The sequence below is a fragment of the Plecotus auritus genome (genome assembly GCF_963455305.1).
Source record: "Plecotus auritus genome assembly, chromosome: 3".
NCBI classification, from domain to species: Eukaryota; Metazoa; Chordata; class Mammalia; order Chiroptera; family Vespertilionidae; genus Plecotus; species Plecotus auritus.
Window position 1 is genome coordinate 13,752,228 of NC_137772.1, and position 20,243 is coordinate 13,772,470.

General features: G+C 42.9%; 2 protein-coding genes across 6 annotated transcripts in view; one reads left to right on the plus strand and one right to left on the minus strand.

Moving 5' to 3' along the window:
- MTMR7 (myotubularin related protein 7) overlaps nt 1-20,243 on the plus strand; it is a 117,769-nt gene that overhangs the window by 70,538 nt on the left and 26,988 nt on the right. For 2 of the 3 annotated variants that reach the window (XM_080661174.1, XM_080661176.1), the window contains 7 exons: nt 3,843-3,952; nt 5,226-5,351; nt 7,015-7,064; nt 9,401-9,601; nt 11,465-11,605; nt 12,976-13,102; nt 14,902-15,507. In XM_080661174.1, coding sequence (XP_080517300.1) covers nt 3,843-3,952; nt 5,226-5,351; nt 7,015-7,064; nt 9,401-9,601; nt 11,465-11,605; nt 12,976-13,102; nt 14,902-15,264 — 1,118 coding nt within the window. In that variant the 3' untranslated portion in view covers nt 15,265-15,507. Of the gene's footprint in view, nt 1-3,842; nt 3,953-5,225; nt 5,352-7,014; nt 7,065-9,400; nt 9,602-11,464; nt 11,606-12,975; nt 13,103-14,901; nt 15,508-20,243 lie in introns of those variants that run through there. The other variant, XM_080661175.1, reaches the window with a different exon arrangement.
- The window catches only part of VPS37A (VPS37A subunit of ESCRT-I), a 35,137-nt gene continuing 33,837 nt past the window's right edge, over nt 18,944-20,243 (minus strand). For all 3 annotated transcript variants that reach the window (XM_080661177.1, XM_080661178.1, XM_080661179.1), the window contains one exon: nt 18,944-19,196. The gene's annotated coding sequence lies outside the window, so the exon portion shown is untranslated. The remainder of the gene's footprint in view (nt 19,197-20,243) is intronic.

Genomic DNA, 20,243 nt, shown 5'->3' on the forward strand with positions numbered 1-20,243 from the left:
CATGTCCATGTCAACTCTGACCTCAGGAGACAAAACAGACATCCCCAGGGTTCAAATAGGGACTGTCCCTCCCTGACCCACCCAACTCCTGTGGAGGAAGGAATGCGATTGGTGCAGGGAATTCCTAAGGAAGATCATCAGGCTTATTTCCTTCCAAGTAGATTTCATATTTCTTCGGTCTCCTGAATAACGTACATATATTTAGTGTTGCCTATATATGTGTGTGGAATAAGTCGCCCTGTTTTGTAAAACAAATATTGGGCCTGGGCACGAAGCACAGCTCTCTAATCGGTGGCATATGCCTCTGATGTCAGCTGAAATGAACTTCGTTCAGCAAAATGGTTTGTAAATATTGGTTTGGGTTTGGCAACAAGAGTGAACAAATCAGTATTTCTGCCTTATCCTGAGTTTATCCAAACAAACCCACCAGTTTTATATTTAAAAACTGAAGCACTAATTGTTCCAGTCTCAAGTGTACCCCCATCTGTCCCTGCATATTAGTCATCTGTAGAGCTGTTTGCTATTACCACTCCGTTCAACGGACACACACACACCCTCTGTGGTGACCTCGCTTGAAAACTGGGCGAGATTATTTTTTTTCTTTTTTAAAAAAAATATATTTTATTGATTTGTTACAGAGAGGAAGGAAGAGGGATAGAGAGTTAGAAACATCGATGGGAGAGAAACATCGATCAGCTGCCTCTTGCACACCTCCTACTGGGGATGTGCCTGCAACCAAGGTACATGCCCTTGACCGGAATCGAACCTGGGACCCTTGAGTCCGTAGGCCGATGCTCTATCCACTGAGCCAAACCGGTTAGGGCCGGGCGAGGTTATTTCACTTCTCGTCCACAGTGTCAGTGTTCCTGAAAGCAGAAATGTTGAACCAGGAGCCACTCACAGTGACGGAGGAAAGGAGCAGGCTGCGGGCCATGCGGCTGGCCTGGGACGTTCTCCCCGGCAGGAAGTGTTAGCGCCTTGTCTGTGAGCCAACATCCCGGTTGCCTTTTGGCAGGGCCTTGCCAGGTTAGGTGGAAAGCCTGGTGTCCTTATTTTTAACTTGCTGTCATTCCCCTGCCTTGTGGGGAAGAAAAGGTGAACAGGATCATTTGTTCTTGGGGTGAGCTAGGAGTTTAGCTGCCAGATATCCCTCAGGCTCCCTGGTCGTTTTTTTTAAATAGGCAAGAATGCCAGCTCGCCCGAGCCCTGCCATAACAACCGGCAAGTTTGGCCTGCTGAGTGTTTGCCAGACTGTTTGCCAGAGAAGGTTCCTGAGGAAGATGGGCGGGACCAGTGGAGTCCTGGAGCTGTACGTGGTGGAATGTGTATGCTTTAGGGTTGAGCACGGGTCATGGCCTGGGGTTAGACCAAAAGACCCAACAGCAGGCGCCCAGGGAGGGAGCGCTCACAGGGGTGCTGGTTTCGCGTGCCTCCCGCTGGGTGGTGTACGCAGGCAGAGGGGGGCCCTGGTGGTACTGCTGGGCTGCCATCAGGCCAGATCTCTGCAGGGCGGGCTGGGAGGGCAGGGGTTGTTTGCTTTCACGGGGGCAGCAGATCTAGCGGTCTGTCTTCAGACTGGCCACTCCCCGAGCTCAGGGGCCGATCAGAGGCCGGTCTGCCCCATGGCTTTCTGGGAATCTGCTCCCGGAGCATCACCGTCTAAGTGGATTCCTCCCTGACCTGCCTGCGTGACCTGCCTTGGCATGCTGCTCTGTCCAGGCGCCTGCCCGCCTTTGCCACCTTACAAAAGACAAGCACGCCCTTTGCCACACCTTCCATCCTATTACAGTTCGTTATCCCAGGGTGCACGAGAGCTGTTACTGCCCCACCTTACAGCTGAGCAAACAGGGGTCCAGGGAGACTAGCTTGTCCAAGCTCACACGCAGGCATGTAAGTCCAAAAGGGACGGAAACCGGCTTGGGAATGTTAACAAACCCGAGGGAAGCCGCAGGATGGCATGGAAACATGCAATCTAGTTGTAACGTGATTTTCTTTCTTTTTTTCTTTCATCGGAAGCAACGGTGGCCAGTCTGAGTGTCTGTCACACTGCTTTTTCCTCTTTTATGTTTATTTCAAAACAACACATTTAAAGGACAGAGGACACCATAACCCTGGAAACAGCCTGCCGCGTGCCTGGGCCACAGGCTGACCCAGCGCTGTAGGTCCTGTGCACGTCTGTCTGTCTGTCTGTCAGGGGCTGCAGCTGGGCACCTCTGCCTGCACTGGTGTGCTTGCTGTATATGCTGGCCCTCGTTGCTGCGATTATCCTCAGATAACGTTATATTGTTTTTGTATGTATTAAAGTTTACATACACATACTATGTAGCCTTTCACTTTTTTTTATACAACATTTCATCTTTGAGACATCCATATGATGTAATTTCATTCATCTGACAGCTGTGTGATATTCTACTCCACGAACGTGTCTCAGCCAGTGATGGTGGGGAGGGGGCAGCACCGACACCTCAAAGGGGCAGTGCTCCCAGCCAGAGGGCACTCAGATGGCCAGCGCGCAGTGGGTCTCTGGAGCTGTGCTTCCGCTCCAGGCGGGCGTCTGGAAGGATCGGAATCTTGCCTAAACGAGATTTAGGCAGTATGGGTTCTTAAGTAGGGCCTTCTGCTGGGAATCTCGTCGTATTATTCCCTCCATCGCTGCTGGCGTCTGACTCAGAATTCACTACTTGTCCTTTATTGGTGGCTACTGTGTTGTGGGAAGTACGGGTGAGCCCTCGTATCTGGCATATTTTAGGGAAGGGTATCTGATAAATATGGTCATTAATGTTTACTATGTATTCCAAATGCACAACATGGACTCTGGGAGTTTAAAGTTGGAACGGTACGTAGACATAATTTCATACACCTTCCCCGTTTTAAACATGATGAAATCGGGCTGGGAGAGCTGAATGCCTTGTGTAAGATGAAACAGCAATTTTCTGACAGCGTTGGGAGTAGGAAAGAGGGCCCCTACTCCCTGCATCGCAGAAGGCAGTAATACACTTGACCAAATCCTGTGGAACATTATTTAATTTTCAGTGGCTGATTTATAGGGTTCCTCAAAGGGCTTTATAAATATAAAACCCATACACATAGAACTGGAATGTAAGATCTGCGTTATGTAGTCAGAACACTAGCTCTACAGCTTTTTCATGCTTTATGTTAATTAAAAGGTAAGCTCCTGAGGTTAATTGCTTGTGCTAATATCGTTGAGGTGCTTACACACCTTGGCTATGTAAATATAGATATCATTGGGATCCTCGGTTTTCTTCAGTTTCAAAGGGAAAACCCCTAATTTGAGGTTCTTGAAGCAGTTCCAGAGTCCGCTGTCTCATTTTTAAGTTCACATGCTTTACTCCCATTGGGAAGGAGTTGTTGGCAATGCTCGATCACGTCCATTTAAGACTTTCAGGATAGTTGCTGTTTCTTCAGTAGTCCCAACTGCAGGGGTTGGAGGATGGGTTCTCATTGGAAAGTGCGGGGGCCAGTCATGGGACCGTTTCCTCCATAGCCCTCTCGCCACCTGCTCTGGGGTGACCCGTTTCCAATGCTAAGAGGGTAAATAGATCCCGGCTGGACCTTCACTATGGTAATATTCCAGGATTTTCATTAATACTAGGGTCTAATCTCTACATAGAATACTTTTAAACTTATGCACCCTCCCCCATGGCCAAAGGAAACAGAAGCCTTACTTGAAATTGATAGAATCAAGTAAGTTTGGGCATTTACCTGGACGTAAGTCTTCTGGAAAATACCACAGTGAAGGAATTGTTAAACTACCGACAACATGATCACATATAAAATGAGAGTGCCTTGATTTGGCTTTTACAACATAATTTATCTTGCAGTGTGTGAACTGAAATCTCCCTCCATGAGCGACTTTCTGTGGGGTCTCGAGAACTCTGGCTGGTTAAGGCACATTAAGGCCATCATGGATGCAGGAACTTTCATTGCCAAGGTACGTGATGTCAGAGAAAGTAAGCAAAGGGGCAGACAGCCAGCACACTCTGCCCTCCCACACTGCCCTCTGCTTGGCTGTGCCGCCGGAGTGGGGAGCTGCTGTGCACACCTCCCGTTCGCCGGCTGGAGATGCGATTTTGCGAGCGAGGTCCGTGCTCAGTTAGCGGACAGTATGTCAGCACAGCAGCCAAAGGGTAAAATACTTACAGAATATTCTCTGCAGTTAGGCTTGGCCCTAGATCAGTGGTCGGCAAACCACGGCTCGCGAGCCACACGCGGCTCTTTGGCCCCTTGAGTGTGGCTCTTCCACAAAATACCACGGCCTGGGCGAGTCTATTTTGAAGAAGTGGCGTTAGAAGAAGTTTAAGTTTAAAAAACTTGGCTCTCAAAAGAAATTTCAATCGTTGTACTGTTGATATTTGGCTCTGTTGACTAATGGGTTTGCTGACCACTGCCCTAGATGGAGGAAAGAATTCTTTGTGCAGGCGAGTGCATCCACTTCAGGGATGGAGGCCCTTTATGCGATAATGCGTTTATTCGGCAGATGTTTACTTAGTGGCCTGCACTGCGCTTTTCTAGGGGCTGAGGAGGCAATGCGGAATAAGCCAGTCTCCTCACGGAGCTTACATTCTGGGGTGGGAGACCAAAATGAGTAAAAGGAGTTTCAGGCAGTGATGAGTGCTGTGACAAAATCTCCCTTTCCCAGTCCGCTTCCTGTCAAGATACTCGGCTAAAATCCTGCATGTGCATTTGCGATAGCAAATAGAAGTTCTTTTCGTAGCAAACTGGCTGCTATAATTTTTACCTGTTTTCTCTCCCTTCCCCCAACCCCAGATCCATTACTTGGCTCTTATCCTTTTCTCTCTGATTGCATAGTTTTACCATTTTATTATTTTTGTCTTTTTCCTTTTGAAAAAGGCGAAGGCCAATAGGAGACCCCTAATTTCAATATGAGGAAGGCTTAAGGTGGAAACCCAGAGAGGAGGGGGCTGTCGCAGGTGGGCTAGCAGGTGTCTCAGGTGTTTGTACAGCATGGGGCATGGATTGTGTAGTGCACACGCTCCGTGAGGGGGCCTCGTGGTCGCTTCCGGATCTAGTGCCCTGGGAAGGGAGAGCGTTGGCTACCAGCATCGATCAGATGAGGGTATGAACACTGAATGAATGAAGTCGTTGGCTCTTCTGTCCGTTTCTGCAAGTATGACGCTGAACCACGTCCTGAATTTCCGTGTTTACGGCCTCTCTCTGTGGGCTCTGCTGGCCCTGTCTTCCAGGCAGTCGCGGAGGAAGGGGTGAGTGTGCTTGTGCACTGCTCCGACGGCTGGGACAGGACTGCACAGGTGTGCTCCGTGGCCAGCCTCCTGCTGGACCCGCACTACCGGACCCTGCAGGGCTTCATGGTGAGTGGGCCCCCTCCCCACGCAGGGTCCCGAATGTAACCATCAGTAACGTTTTCTTTCTTTTCTCATCAACGTCATTTTCCTCTTAGATCAGCGAGGTGAGTTAAAGGGGAAATAGGCCTAAAGGGGTAAATGTCCAAGATGTTGGAACAAAAAGCCAATGCTGTTAAATGTGAATTTAGGGGCTAATAGGAAATATATTAGTTTTTAAAATAGTTTTACACAGCATTTGCTCACAGGAATTTCAAGTTTGAAGTAGTGCGAATATAACAAAAACTTTTCAAATTTTTAAAAAATTGGAGATAAAACTTTATAGAGCATGCAAAAAAGTCCTTGAGAGGAAAACTGTTTTTTCCCACTTACTGCTTTTATTGTTTAAGCAGTCCTTTACAACTCTGGATGACAGTATTGAAAATCAGTGTTTATGCGGCCTCTGCTGAAACTAGGAGCACATCCTCTTAGATTTTGCACCCTTTGGGTATCAGAATGGGGCACGTTGCTTTCAACTGCAGAATGTTCGTATAGTTGTCTGGAGTGGAGACGCTTTGACCACACTGGAACCATTTTCTTAAAATGACTGCAGACTTCCTAGTGACTGGGAGATGCCTGCCCAGTTTGGCGGGAAGTGCTTCAGTGGGTCCCGAATCCATGCTAGGGACAGATGCTGACAGACGAGCCACATGGGGTGTCTTTATGGGAAGACCTCCTTTATCAAGGATATTAGTTGACACTCGGGGACGCGAGGCAGGTTTCCTTTCTCGCGCTTTTTCTTTTTCAAGGTGTCAGAGAACGCCTCTCCCGTCTCAGCCCCTCCCTGCACTGAGGTCAGAGGGCTGGATCCCTCGTTTATATTTGGACAGTGGAGGGATGAGGGCCTCTCCCTCACACCACCCTTTATCACCACCGGCCCTTTCTGATTGTCCCATTAAATTTGCGAGCTGTCAAGGACACACTTCAACCACTCCATATTTTTTTAAGGGGAAACCTCTGGCCAGCTTAGCGCGTTGGTGATATTGATGGGATTATTCTGTATCATTTACAATTTAAAAAAATATCAAAAAAAAATTGAAACTCATATTACCCCCTCACTCCAAAGCAGGGCTGAAACTCCTACTATGCCCCCATCATTTTAGAATTCTTTTAATCCGCAGGAAAGATCTCTGGGTTTTACAGTTCTTCCCAAGTGGAGTAAAGCTCACTGGAAAACATCCAAGTTGTTTCTCGTAAGAAGGTTGGTTTTGGTTGATGGGCTTTGGTGTAGAGCTAGGTTGTGAGGTAGAAGCACCACTTCCTAATAGTGTGATCTTAGGTGAGGATCTAACCCCCCATTCAGTTCCCCCTTCTGCAGAGAGAGGCTGATAATACCCACCCTACAATGAAATGAGATCATGTAAGAAGCAGTATGAACTGTGACTCATAGCAAGCATTCAGTGGGTGGTGATACTAACATTTTCATATATCCATTCCCATTTGTTTTCCCTATGGATGACCTTCAACTTTGCCCTTCCGAAACACATCTCTGTACTGGTGGACAATGAGAGCTCATTCATTTGCAGGTTACCCAAGGATAGTGACTGCTTCTCCAGGAACCTCTGAATCCTTGTGATCTCTTATTTTTCTTGGTTTGCGTCCCTCCATGATATTTATGTTCTTTCTTGTGTAGGTATTAATTGAAAAGGACTGGATCTCCTTTGGCCATAAGTTTAATCACAGGTAAGAAATATTTAAAAGTCTGTTTTAAATGCTTAGGATTAAAAAGTGTTTAAGTTCTCAATTAACTGGGGGCAATAGCTTTATATTTTTAAGTGTCTTTGTGTATCTTCATCAAAAAGTTAAAATTTCGTTGTATACATTGTATCACAGATAACTGAAGTTCTGAGTACTTCTGATGAGAATTAATGCTAAATATTCCATTTCTGAAGTGCAGACAGTCCCGTTAAGCTGCAAGCTGTGAAAGGCCTATGGAAGTTTTCTTTGATCTTTCCCTAAGGGAGTCCATTTGGGTTGTCCTGAGGCACTTGTGTCCTGGGTGAGTCTCTGGGGAGGAAATGCTTGACAGTGGCCGAGGCTTTGCAGCCAGAAAGGTGCAGACTGTGGCATTTCCCAGCTGTGTGGCCTTGGGTGTCTGTCCCCTCTGAGCACTGGCATCCCCACCTGTGAAACGGGGCTACCCTCCCCATCCCACAGGTCATAGCAAGGGTTTTTAAAAAGTATCCGTAACTAGCCTGACTCCTTGCCTGGCCCGTAATTAGGCTTTCAGATACACAGAAGCTAGTTTTTGGAGACCCCAGCCGCATTTTGTCAGTGTGGATGATAATGCCCGACTGTGTTCTCTAACCTCCACAATGTTAAACGTTATAGCGGGTGTACTCTAGCCCTGTGCGTTCAAGTTTAAATTTAGGCAGCATGCTAGTCATTTAATTAGGTACTTACTTTTCCAGGAAAGCAAAATTATTCCATCTTACAAATGAATTAAAGCCTCCAAACAAGTAACCTTAAGATCATTGTTACCATCAGTTTTGGGTTCTGACTGTATGTGCTAAGCCAGTGGTCGGCAAACTGCAGCTCACGAGCCGCGGTTTGCCGCTCTGTTGACTAATGAGTTTGCCGACCACTGACCTAGACTCTCGATTCCAATAATTACAGGTTGTTGTTGTTCCTTGTGATTAAGCCCCTATCCCAGTGGTCAGCAAACTCATGAGACTTGCGAGCCGCAGTTTGCCGACCACTGTGCTAAGCAGTTAAAATTTCTGATAGAGGACATATGGACAGAAAGAATTGGGAAATGCTGAAGACTAGATGGATAACTGTTTTATGAAGAAAGAGTATATTAGGCAATCCTTTTTAAAGATACCATTTTTTTTTTAGGTGAGGAGAACAAACTCTTGAGAAGTTTCCAGACAATTTCTAATGTTTTCATTCTCGAAAAAAAGTATACCAGTCCTTACTCATTTCTATTCCTCAAGTTGATCATCCATTGCTGAGATGAGGTTCTAAATTATTTTATACCTGATGGCAGTCAAATCACCCCTTTTGTATTCTTTCCGAAATTCATACAACAGTGTAAGAGACTACTCTTTAGATTCTGATTTCTTGAAAGTAGTTTCAAGGTTCTCTGACGTACTCTTGAAAAACAAAGATGTGAGAGATAAAAGGTATTTTAGAATCTGTGGTCACATGGAAATAAATATATGCTGTTTTAGTACTGTTCTAGAAACAGAAATATCCCTAGAAACTTGGGAAACCACAATTTTTTAAAAAGTTGTCTTTACTTATTCCTTCCCTCCAAAACAATGCAAAAGTGAAAAACTCTAAAGTTGCTTAGATAATTCAAATTGAAACAAAGTAAAGGTTCATTAAAAAGTTCTTTTCCCCCCCAATATATTTTTTATTTCAAAGAGGAAAGGAGAGAGAGAAATATCAATGATGAGAGAGAATCACTGATCAGCTGCCTCCTGCACAACCCTTACTGGGGATCGAGCCCACAACCCAGGCATGTGCCCTGACTGGGATCGAACAGTGGTTCATAAGTTGAGGCTCAACCATTGAGCCACACCAGCCAGGCTTTAGTGTACTTTTAAAATTTAATGTACTTTTAACATGAGTGTTTCCCTTCTTTACCGAAATCTTCACTACTAAGTTTCTCCTGAAATTGAAATTTTAAGTTATTTTTTTTCCACTTCTTTGGATTTATAAGCTAAGATTTACTTAGGAACTAGGTTGCTTTTATGGTTGTTTTTGTTTTCAATATATTTTATTGATTTTTACAGAGAGGTAGGGAGAGGGATAGAGAGTTAGAAACATCAAGGAGAGAGAAACATCAATCAGCTGCTTCCTGCACACCCCCTATTGGGGATGTGCCCGCAACCAAGGTACATGCCCTTGACTGGAATCGAACCTGGGACCCTTCAGTCCACAGGCTGATGCTCTATCCACTGAGCCAAACCAGTCAGGGCTATGGTTGTTTTTGTATTTATATTATAGCTTTCTAATTAAAAAAGCAAACAAAGTAACTGGCTATAAAAATTTTCTAATACTTTATTTTATAGATATGGCAATCTAGACGGTGATCCAAAAGAAATCTCTCCAGTTATTGACCAGTTCATCGAGTGTGTCTGGCAGTTAATGGAACAATTTCCCTGTGCATTTGAGTTCAACGAGCGTTTTCTGATTCACATTCAACATCACATATATTCCTGCCAGTTTGGAAACTTCCTATGTAACAGTCAAAAGGAGAGACGAGAACTCAAGTAAGTGTTTTGGTATTTAATTTTGTGACTGAGAATTTCAGATGCCCTTTCATAATGTGGAAGATCATTTTGGCCTCACACCTATACTGACAGATTCAAGCTCTTTCCTTTTTCCTGACATAATGCTTCATAAATGAATCATCTGACACAGGTAGGTACAAGTTCATTTCCCCCAGCTTCTTCCTGATATCCCTAACACAGGCTGGCAGACCTGGCACACTAACATTGAAAGGAAACTTCCTAGAGTCAAAGAAAGTGATCTTTGCATTTAAAAGGAAACACACCTCTTTGGTAGATATAATCACATAAGGATTGTAAATATAACTGGGAAAGCAAATTTGAAACTCTCTTATTTAGGCTAAAACGGTATTGTCCTATCCAGAGGGAAAAAATAAATAAAATTTAAACTTTAAATAAATTGTAAAGTAGAAAACTTAAAAACAGCAAAGTGGTTTATGAACAGCAAGTGAGAGAAAATGTTTGAAATTCTCATAAAGTTAAGATGATTTTAACTGTGGTCTATATAATACCAGATTTAATTTTGGAAATGGTCTGTTCACATAAAATGGGCTGAACAGAAAGAAAATGACGTTTTCTCGTGGATGCTAGTTAGCTTCTGCAAGGAACTTCAAGTGTGCTTACTGGTAGATGGTAACGATTTGGAAGCAGCGGACCGCGCCCTTCGAGCTTGCTGTGTTCCTGGACAGTTTTGTGCTTTGCTGTGATAGACTAGCCACGTTAGTGGTATGTGCTTGGGTTTGAATCCCGGCTGTTCCACTCACTAGCTATGTGACTTTGGGAAACCATTTAATCTCTTTCAGCCCGTTTTCTTATCTGTAAAACAGATATATTTCACAGGAATTCAGTGAGAATTAAATGAGAGAAAACATAGACGCATTTAAATAATACCTGGCAAAGAATAGAAGTTTATGACTATTTAGGGTAAAAAAAAAAAAAAAACATAGTTTTATTTTACACTCAGTACAGAGAGCAGAGGAGCTGAGCTTAGTGCTCTGCTACGCCATGAAAACGAAGTGTAAATTTCCCTGCTACAGAACACGGACATGTGATACTTAGATAATTACTGGTCCCTTTCTAGCTTTAATATTACACTAGAGGCCCGGTGCATGAAATTCATGCACCCGGGGAGGGGGGTCCTCCTCAGCCCGGATTGCGAGAGGGCGCAGGCCAGACTGAGGGACCCCACCGGTGCATAATCGGGCCAGGGAGGGACCGCGGGAGGGCTCCAGGGCATGTCCGACCCGTCTCGCTCAGTCCCAATCAACCAGACCTCAGCAGCAAGCTAACCTACCAGTTGGAGTGTCTGCCCCCTGGTAGTCAGTGCACATCATAGCGACTGGTCAACCAGTCGACTGCCCCCTGGTGGTCGGTGCATGTCACAGCGAGCAATTGAGTGGCCTTAGCCTATCATTAGTACACTTTGATTGGTTGAATGGCCAACCAGACACTTAGCATATTAGGCTTTTATTATTACACTACAGGCCCGATGCACGAAATTCATGCAAGGGTAGGCCTTCCTTCCCCGGCTGCCAGCACCAGCTTCCCTCGCAGCCCTGGCTTCGTCCGGAAGGACATCCAGTCTAATTAGCATATTATGCTTTTATTATTATAGATTACATAGTCTACTATTTATAAGCATCAAGATAGTCCTGGCCAGGTAGCTCAGTTGGTTAGAGCATCATCTCGATATGCCAAGGTTGTGGGTTTGACACCCAGTCCGGGCACATATAAGAAGCAACCATTGAATGCATGCATGGGCGGAATAACAAACTGATGTTTCTCTCTCTCAAATAAAAAAAGAACCAAAATAGGTCATTTTCAAGCTTATTTTCTTTACAACAGAATTCAAGAAAGAACATACTCTTTATGGGCTCACCTGTGGAAGAATCGGGCTGACTACATGAATCCTCTCTTTAGAGCTGATCACAGTCAGACCCAGAGAATCCTTCATCTCCCCACAACGCCATGCAACTTCATGTACAAGTAGGTGAACCTCTGGGACCCTACTAGGAAGGGTTATGAGTTCAGAGCTGGCACTGTTTAATATTGCAGGCCAAAGGGTATGAAACACTGAGCTTCAAGGCTTTTTTAGACACAAAATACAACAAAGGAGGATGTTTTAGTATCTGACCTGGTTTTTTGCCAGTGTCTCCTCTCCCTCGACTTTCCCCTAAATAGGAAATTATCTTAGAAAAATTATCTTAGAAGTTCATGTTCTGTAATAATGGTATCTTAAAAATTAAGTTCTAATTTAATTAAAAGTGAAAGGCGTGGTAAGGGGAGAAAGGAAAGATGGATGGAATAAGCCAAGTGTCTTTTAAGTTAAATGTAGACTCACAACATAGTTTACCTTTTTTCTCTGCTGAATCGACTGTGCCCTTGGGGATGAGGAGAGAAGGGTGGCATTCTACAGTCTCCTAGTACATACGAGGCATGTATGTTATAATTTGTCCTTTGTTTCTTGTCTAGGTTTGTACAGTACATAAGGATGACTCAGGGGTCAGCACAAATTCAGATAGAATGAGAAACGATTCATTCTCCCTCTGCACGCCCAACACTCACAGCTTTTCTCCCTCTATAGTTTTTATTCCTTGATTAGTTTTTCTTAATTATTTCAAGCTCATCATTATCCCAGAATTTTATAGCAGAATATTAACTCTATCATATAAAGAATTGCCTCCATGTTTTTGTGTAAAACAGCAGTTTTGAGGGCTGTTGACACACTGCAATCAATTAGTTTTATTAACAGCCGGTCAGCAAATGTATGACTGAGGCTCAAGCCCTGTTGTAGGAACTGTGGATAAAACAATGAACGACCGTGTCTTTGCCCTCAAAGTACTTTTCTAAGTAAAGAGCAGACCCACGGTACCCCTGATTCTCACTGGCATTCCAGTTTGCACTGTTGTGTAGGATAAAAAGGGGTAACATTCATTGCAAATGCAAATGTAAATTTTTGGTGGTTATGGTAAAACAAGCTAAATCCTCAAATTTACAAGGTTCTACTTTTTCTAAGTTTACTTCAAAACAAAGAGTCATTTTCTTAAACCAAAAAATAGAAAAAAAAGAGAGAAAATAGTAACATGTGGTACTTCAATCTATTTTAGAAAATTATAGGCCTTCTAACTCAATACCATATATAATTCATGAATTTATTCTGTCCAAAGAGGTTTACTGATCCCCCAAAAGGAAACTATCACCATGAAATCATTACCGTAAGTGGCTTCTTGAGCCCAGGACTTGCACTTGGTGATTTGGACTGTGGGTCTGGGGGACGGGAGATGCCCGAGAGGCCTCGCGCCTGTGAATGCACAGTATGACACAGTTGCATCATGGAGCTCTGCTGTCCCTTCCAGGTTCTGGAGTGGCATGTACAACCGTTTTGAGAAGGGGCTGCAGCCCCGACAGTCGGTCACCGACTACCTCATGGCAGTGAAGGAGGAAACGCAGCAGCTGGAGGAAGAACTGGAGGCCCTAGAAGAGGTGAGACACACTTTCCTAACCATTGTTGCTCCATGGAAGCCTGTCAGGACTCAGGATATGTGAAACGCAGCCACACTTTTCATGTTTTCAGCCAGTGGATAACCTGAAACACCACCCCTCCCGACCCCCAGGTGAGCACCCAGAAAACTGGAGCCCAAACCTAAGCAGCACTGAGTACATTTCAGACAGTCAGACATGTGGTGTGAGGCTCACTTCCACAGTGGCCGAACTACTCAGCTGTTCCTACAACGGGTCAGGATTTTTGTTCCTGTTATTTGGGAGCACTAAAATGAATTATTTCTGGAGAATTAATTACTAGCACTTAATGATATAAAAAATCCGGGTGCCAGGGCTCCGAGCCTACAGATTCTGATGGAGAATGTTTAGAGGGCCCTGAGACTTGTCATAGGGTGGAGAGACCTTGAATTAACATACGTAGTTAACGATGAGGCACAAGTTGGTTTTTAGAATTTCGGAGTTGTGATAAAAGCTTTGCCATTCCAAGTCCACTCATGTCATCACTGGGTCAGTTTTATCTACTCTTCCCAAAGGTATCTAAGCTTTAGGAAAAGCTGATGATCCTATTAATCTATTCCAGGATCCTTTTTATTGAAATACTGATGAAAATTACTTAACTCTCTAAAAGCACTGTAATTAAAACCTCTGACTCCTTTTTCCTTATAACAAAGACAAACTTCCTTAGCCTTACATAGATTTTCCCACACTCCAGTCTAACCTACCTTTTACACTTCATTCTCCACTACTCGCCTTGCTCATATTTAACTATTCTCTGCTTCTTATACATAATTGACACCTTCCTTCCTTCGTGTTTTTCTACTCACTGTCCTTCCTGCCAGAATGCTCTAACCATCACGTCCAAGTTGAATTCCTTCAGTCCTGTGCATGCTCCCTCCTCCCTGCAGCTTCCTCTGATCTCTTCCCTCTAACCACAGCATGCTGTCCTCTGAAATAATTTCTGCGTCTTCTAAATTCCTACATTACAGGAACTCTGCCTCTACACAAAATTCCCTATAGCTGGATCTGTACTGCCTAGTACAGTAGGTCCTTGGGTTACATCGGAGATCCGTTCCTATGGCGCGACATAGGCGATTTTCGGCGTAAGTCGGAACCCACCTACATAAGCACCTACGTCACTCACATGGAGCACAAACACAGCAGTAATGAAATGAAACAGTAAAAAAAATTTAAAAGAAGGATAATCCCTGACCTTTACTTGTGGTAAATAATAAAAAAATAAAGCACATATGTACATACGTCAAAATGACGGCATTTTTTAAATAAATGGGAGATGGCGATGTGACTATGAAATATGTCGAGTCCAATGTAACCCAAGAACTGCCTGTACAGTACTTTGACACATAACTTAATATGAATGCTTTTTGAATGAGTATCTCCCTCGCTGACATCAAAGGATGAAGACTAGTAAAATGCGTTCCGAACAATCCACATGTCCACCGTCTGGTCAATGGGTAAACAAAATGTGGCTTACAGGTATAGAAAAGGATGGCTACTGACTACCAGGTGCTTTCCCGTCACTGTGTTTGCATTTTATAGAAAACAATGCTGAGGCAGGTATTACCACCCTTATGTTACAGATGAAGAAACCAAGCCTCACAGGACCCAATTATTTTTTCCAAAGTCATACTGTACCTTTGAACCCAAGTCCTAAATCCCGTTCTTAACATTACACTCAGCTGGAAGGTAATGCTTCCTAAAGGCATGCATATGTAAAAAAGATAGATTACTTATGATTCTCCCTGGAATTACTTCCTTTTTAGAGGCTGGAAAAAATCCAGAAAGTCCAGTTAAATTGCTCCAAAGTGCAGAGCAAGCCCAGTGAGCCCAGCAGACACTCGGGGTTTCCCACCTCGGACAACAGCGCAGCCAACACTCCCCAGGACTACAGTGGGAACACCAAGTCATTCCCATCCAGGAGCCCCTCCCAAGGCGACGAAGACTCCGCTCTGATCCTAACCCAGGACAACCTGAAAAGCTCGGATCCAGACCTGTCAGCCAACAGCGATCAGGAGTCTGGGGTGGAGGATCTGAGCTGCCGCTCTCCAAGTGGAGGGGAGTGTGCGCCCAGCGAGGACAGCGCCAAGGACCGGGACTCTGACGAAGCCGTGTTTCTAACGGCCTGAAGCTTCCCTCCGGAGGTCCAACATAAAGGACATGCAAGAAACACCTTCCAAAATAAGGGAACAGTGCAATTTAAGATAAAAAATAACTCAAGAAATGGTACGTGTAATCGATAATTATAAAATACAGCAATGCAGGGGTGGGGGAAGTCCAACTCTTAGTTTCCTTAGCTATTAAAGAACAGGAAGTAGACATTTTTATTGTGTCAAATAAATATTAAGGATATTATCCCATTTCGAAAATCATTCCAGTCTATGGAAGTTTTTATTCACTACAGAACAATGAATGACCTCTAAGGTTATCTACATAAACCTTCCTGGTCACAGCATGTATCTGCTCCGCTCAAAAAGTGCTCTGACCCTTTGCCTGCACACCTGTTATCTTCATTTTTCCCACTTTATTTCCTGATGCATATTTTATTTCCTAAGGCATTTGACGTATCATCCTTCCTGCCTGTCATAAATACTTCTAACAGAGGGCGGTGTTGTGATGTAACCTTTTGATTAATCTATTTTGTATAACTGAAGAGCTTTGTAATTGCTTCAGCTTACCTTTCAGGTTTCATGATCACTCTTTTCCTTGGATACTATTTTTTGTATTGTTATAATTTTGTTGCCTTTTTTGGAATATCTTATTTCTCCTCACCTTTTAAAAAATGCTAACACTTATAACTCACTTTTTCCTCTAACACGGGTCTAATACCTAATAAAGTAGAAGCAACATTTACTCTCTGGTTAGTGAATATAAAATCAGATCATATTAGCTTTCTTATTAACAAGCTCCAATTACTAGTCCAGAACCTATATTATCAAGACAGTGTGGATCAACCACCACTGAAGTGTAACAGTGTAAAGTTTGTAGGTAATTTTTTTTTAAATATATAGTTTTATTGATTTCAGAGAGGAAGAGAGAGGGAGTGAGAGATAGAAACATCAATGATGAGAGAGAATCATGGATCAACTGCCTCCTGCATGCCCCACACTGGGGATGGAGCCTGTAACCCGGGCATGTGCCCTGACTGGGAATCGAACCATGACCTCCTGGTTCTTAGACTGACACTCAACCGCTGATCCATGCCAGCCGGGCAGTAGGCAATATTTCAATGAGGGAAAATCCCAATTAAGAGCTACAGAATTTGGTTGTTCCTACTTAACCAATGGAATAAGTTCTGCCACTTCGGAAACTGTACGTGGTTAACATGTTTTAAATTACATTGCTCCATCTCTGACTGCTGGATTAGTTCTGCAAAGCTTGTTTTTACTAAAATGCACATTTGAAGCAGAATCATTACCCTGTCCATTGAAATGGGACTTTACTGGGTGACCTAAACTTCTGAAGAAACATCTAGTGAAAAAAAAGTTGCCTTGTTGGACAGAGATAAATATAAGAAGAAAATAGTATAGCCATAAAGTTACAAAAAGAGTCACTTAATTCCTGTTGCAGTAACAGAACCAAAATTCACACAGGCATACTCAAATGCAGACTTTTTCCATCATGGATGACTTATATAACCTATATCTGAACTAACGTGTCTGTGTTTTAAATGCTGACAGTGATGATTAAACTCCTTTTAATAACTGGGTTGTAAGGAGATTATCCAATGCATTAATTTTGGAAGGAGAAACCAAGCTATGTTAACTGGTTTAGAATAAAACTGGAACAGTTTGTTTAAAGAACAAACATATACGACCTAGCTGGTTTGGCTCAGTGGATAGAGTTGGCCTGTGGACCAAAGGGTCCCGGGTTCGATTCCGGTCAAGGGCACATACCTTGGTTGCAATCTCCTCTCCGGTTGGGCCCGGGTCAGAGCGCATGAAGGAGGCAACCAATCGATGTTTCTGTTTTCCCCTCTCTTTAAAATATCAATGGAAAATATCCTCCGGTGAGGAATAACAACAAAAGAGAACAAATATATTACGATGAATTACTTACGTGGTTGAAGAGACTATGTAAAAATTTTTTTGCTTTAGATAAGCACCTAAACCATGTCTTACTTTTATTTGTATAGTATTTCCACAATGCCTCACTCTTAGGTTTTAAATGATATTACTGGATCAAATGAACTGAAATCCTTTTAGAATGGCTGTAGTCTGCTGGTGTCTTATTCTGGGATCTACCTGGTATATCAGAAAACTACCTGTTGGCAAAAGACTGGGACCACTATGCCCTCCATTGCAGTGACCGCAGGGGAAACTGAAGCTCTATGGCAGGGGTGGGCAAACATTTTGACTCAAGGGCCACAATGGGTCCTTAAACTGGACCGGAGGGCCAGAACAAAAGCATGGAGTGTTTGTGTGAACTAATATAAATTCAAAGTAAAGGAGCGGAGGGAGAGCAAGAGAACCCTCCACTCTTTCAGCTCCGCGGGCCGGATAGAACAGCCGAACGGGCTGTATCCGGCCCGAGGGCCGTAGTTTGCCCACGGCTGCTCTATGGGCTAAAACAATAGGAAAGGTTTCTGAATACCCCAAAGACTCCACCATAATCTTGTTACCTCACTTACCTGTAAATCCAGAGTCATTGTTATACCTTTCTCCTCTGGTCATTTTGAAGATCAAATGGCACACTCTTAGCACAGTGCGTGAAAGATAGGCAATTAGTGAAAGCTAATTTCTTTATCCAAAGTCCATCTTTAAATTCCATGTGAATACTAGCCATAACACAGACCAAATATTAAATATATTTCAAGTCTAAGAACATAATTTTGTTGTTAAAATTCTATTGCCAAAAGCATTTTCTGGGTGAACAGAAAAATGAAGAAAAGACAAACTGTACTGTATGCTGGTGTTTGAAATGACAAGTATGCTGGGATGCATTTTAAACAAAGTATGCATCAAGTTGTTTTGTGATTTAGGTACAATTTACCAAGCCTCGGGTATACAGTTGACGATTTTCTCATTAGCTTTTACAGCTATCCATTAAATGTGTTCATTCTGTAATATGGAATAGAGGCAAACTGCTGAACATAGTACAAGGGAAATGAAAAATTCAATTAAATTAACTATAAATTCAAACTCCTAAAATTAAATATTAATTTCATTTATTATTATAGTTTTTCTCTTCTGAAAAGCTAACTCATAGTAAAGGTCAGAAAATTTCACTGACTTTCTAATTAGGTCCAGATTTACTATTTATTAACAAAAATTGTTTTTAACTTTAACATTAGTAATTTAGACAGCTTGTTCTTATGCAACCACATCACATACTTCTATTAAAAAATTTGCATGAAAGTTTATGTTGGACCAGTTTAAATGAAAGACAATTTTCTTCTCTTAGGTGAAATATTTACTTGTATTGCTTCTTAAATGCATCTTTAGTTTTAATAATAAAACAACAATATATAAACAGCTGGTTTATTCTTTTGGTTTATTATACGTATTAAAAGTTACTTTCTTGAGATGGCACATTGGCAGGTTTAATGTTTACTGACACCTGGAATATTTAAAAGAAATTGTTTTTGAAAGTTTGATTATCCAGAAAGAAAGAAGAAAAATAAGTATTCCTACTGTTGAAAATAGTAATTTTTCATAAAAGGCTGAGAGGGAAAAAATCTAAACCAACCATTTTTGATAAAGAAATGAGGCATTTCAAATTAAAAATACAAATTTAAATGAAGTAATTTTATAAAATATCGAAACTAGCCAAAATTACATGCATAAGTAATCAATAAGAGAGGAGCAGTGGAACTTAAATATGATAGGATTTATAATAAATAAACATTTTTAGTGCAAATAGTGCAGAAAATTTTCTCCAAGTCAAGATCATAGCTATCATTCTGATGTGTACAAAATCAGTCTGAGTTCTGTATACAGTCTATACAGTGTATCTGTGAAGTCAGCTGCTGTGATGAAGTGCCAATCTGTAAATCATAAATATAAATGTGCTTAGTTATGTGTCCCATTCCTCTTGCAGCAGTTCATGTATTCAGGAAAATCTAGAAAGAAAAGAAAATTTAAAAAACCTAAGAAATTTTCATCCCTTTATATTTTCTTCCCAGTAAGATCTACCTATAAAGATAACTTGACCACGAGGGAAAGAGGTGGGGAAGGATTCTAGCATGTCCATATAAGTAAACAACTGCTCAGTGCCCATCTCCTTCTCAAGCTGTGAGAAAGGCCCACTTGATATTAATACTCAACGCTTGCCCTGGCCGGTATGGCTCAGTTGGTTGGGAGTTGTCTAGTGCCACGGTTGCCAACAGGTGGTCCGCGTACCACTGGTGGTCCATGAGGTCCAAAAGGTTGGCAACCGCTGGTCTAGTGCACCAAAAGGCTGCTGGTTCAATTCCTGAATTCCTGGTCAGGGCACATGCTGGGGTTGTGGGCTCAGTCCCTGGTAGGGAGCCTGCAGGAGGGAGCAGATCAATATTTTGTATCAATGTTTCTCTCTCTCTCTCTCCCTCGTCCTGCCTCTCTCTCTAAAAATCAGCATGATTTGTAAAATAAGATGTAAAACAATGCAATGCTGGCCCTAATCTTAAACACAACTACATTGAGAGAAGGGACAGGTGTACCGGAGATCAGAAATGCCCGTGATTTCCCTCCCTGTAGTCTGTTCCCTCTTTTAGGGGCCCTTCTACGCTCCCTTCCTCCAAAGTCCACTCCTTCAGCCCAGTTGAGTGGGCAGAGGACCACATGACACCAATCTCCAAGCCAAACTGCTGAGGTCAGGATGGACACCACCCATCCCAGCCAATCTCTTTCCCAGGGATTTGTAGTGAGACCCCTGTCAGTCTCCACTGGCTGCCTGAACTGTTGATGAAAGGGTGTAAGAAAGAGGAGCTGCTTTGGTGACTGTGGCCTTTAGTCATGTTTTCACTCTCTGGTGACTGAGTTGTACTTTCTTGTACTTAGTTCTACAATGTATCCCAGCATTACCCAATAACACAGCTTTTTAATTGTCGGGGTAGGAATTAGTTCTTACAACCAAATCATTCCCTGCCAAGACAGATGGAAAGGAAAAAGAAGGGTGTCCTGAGATC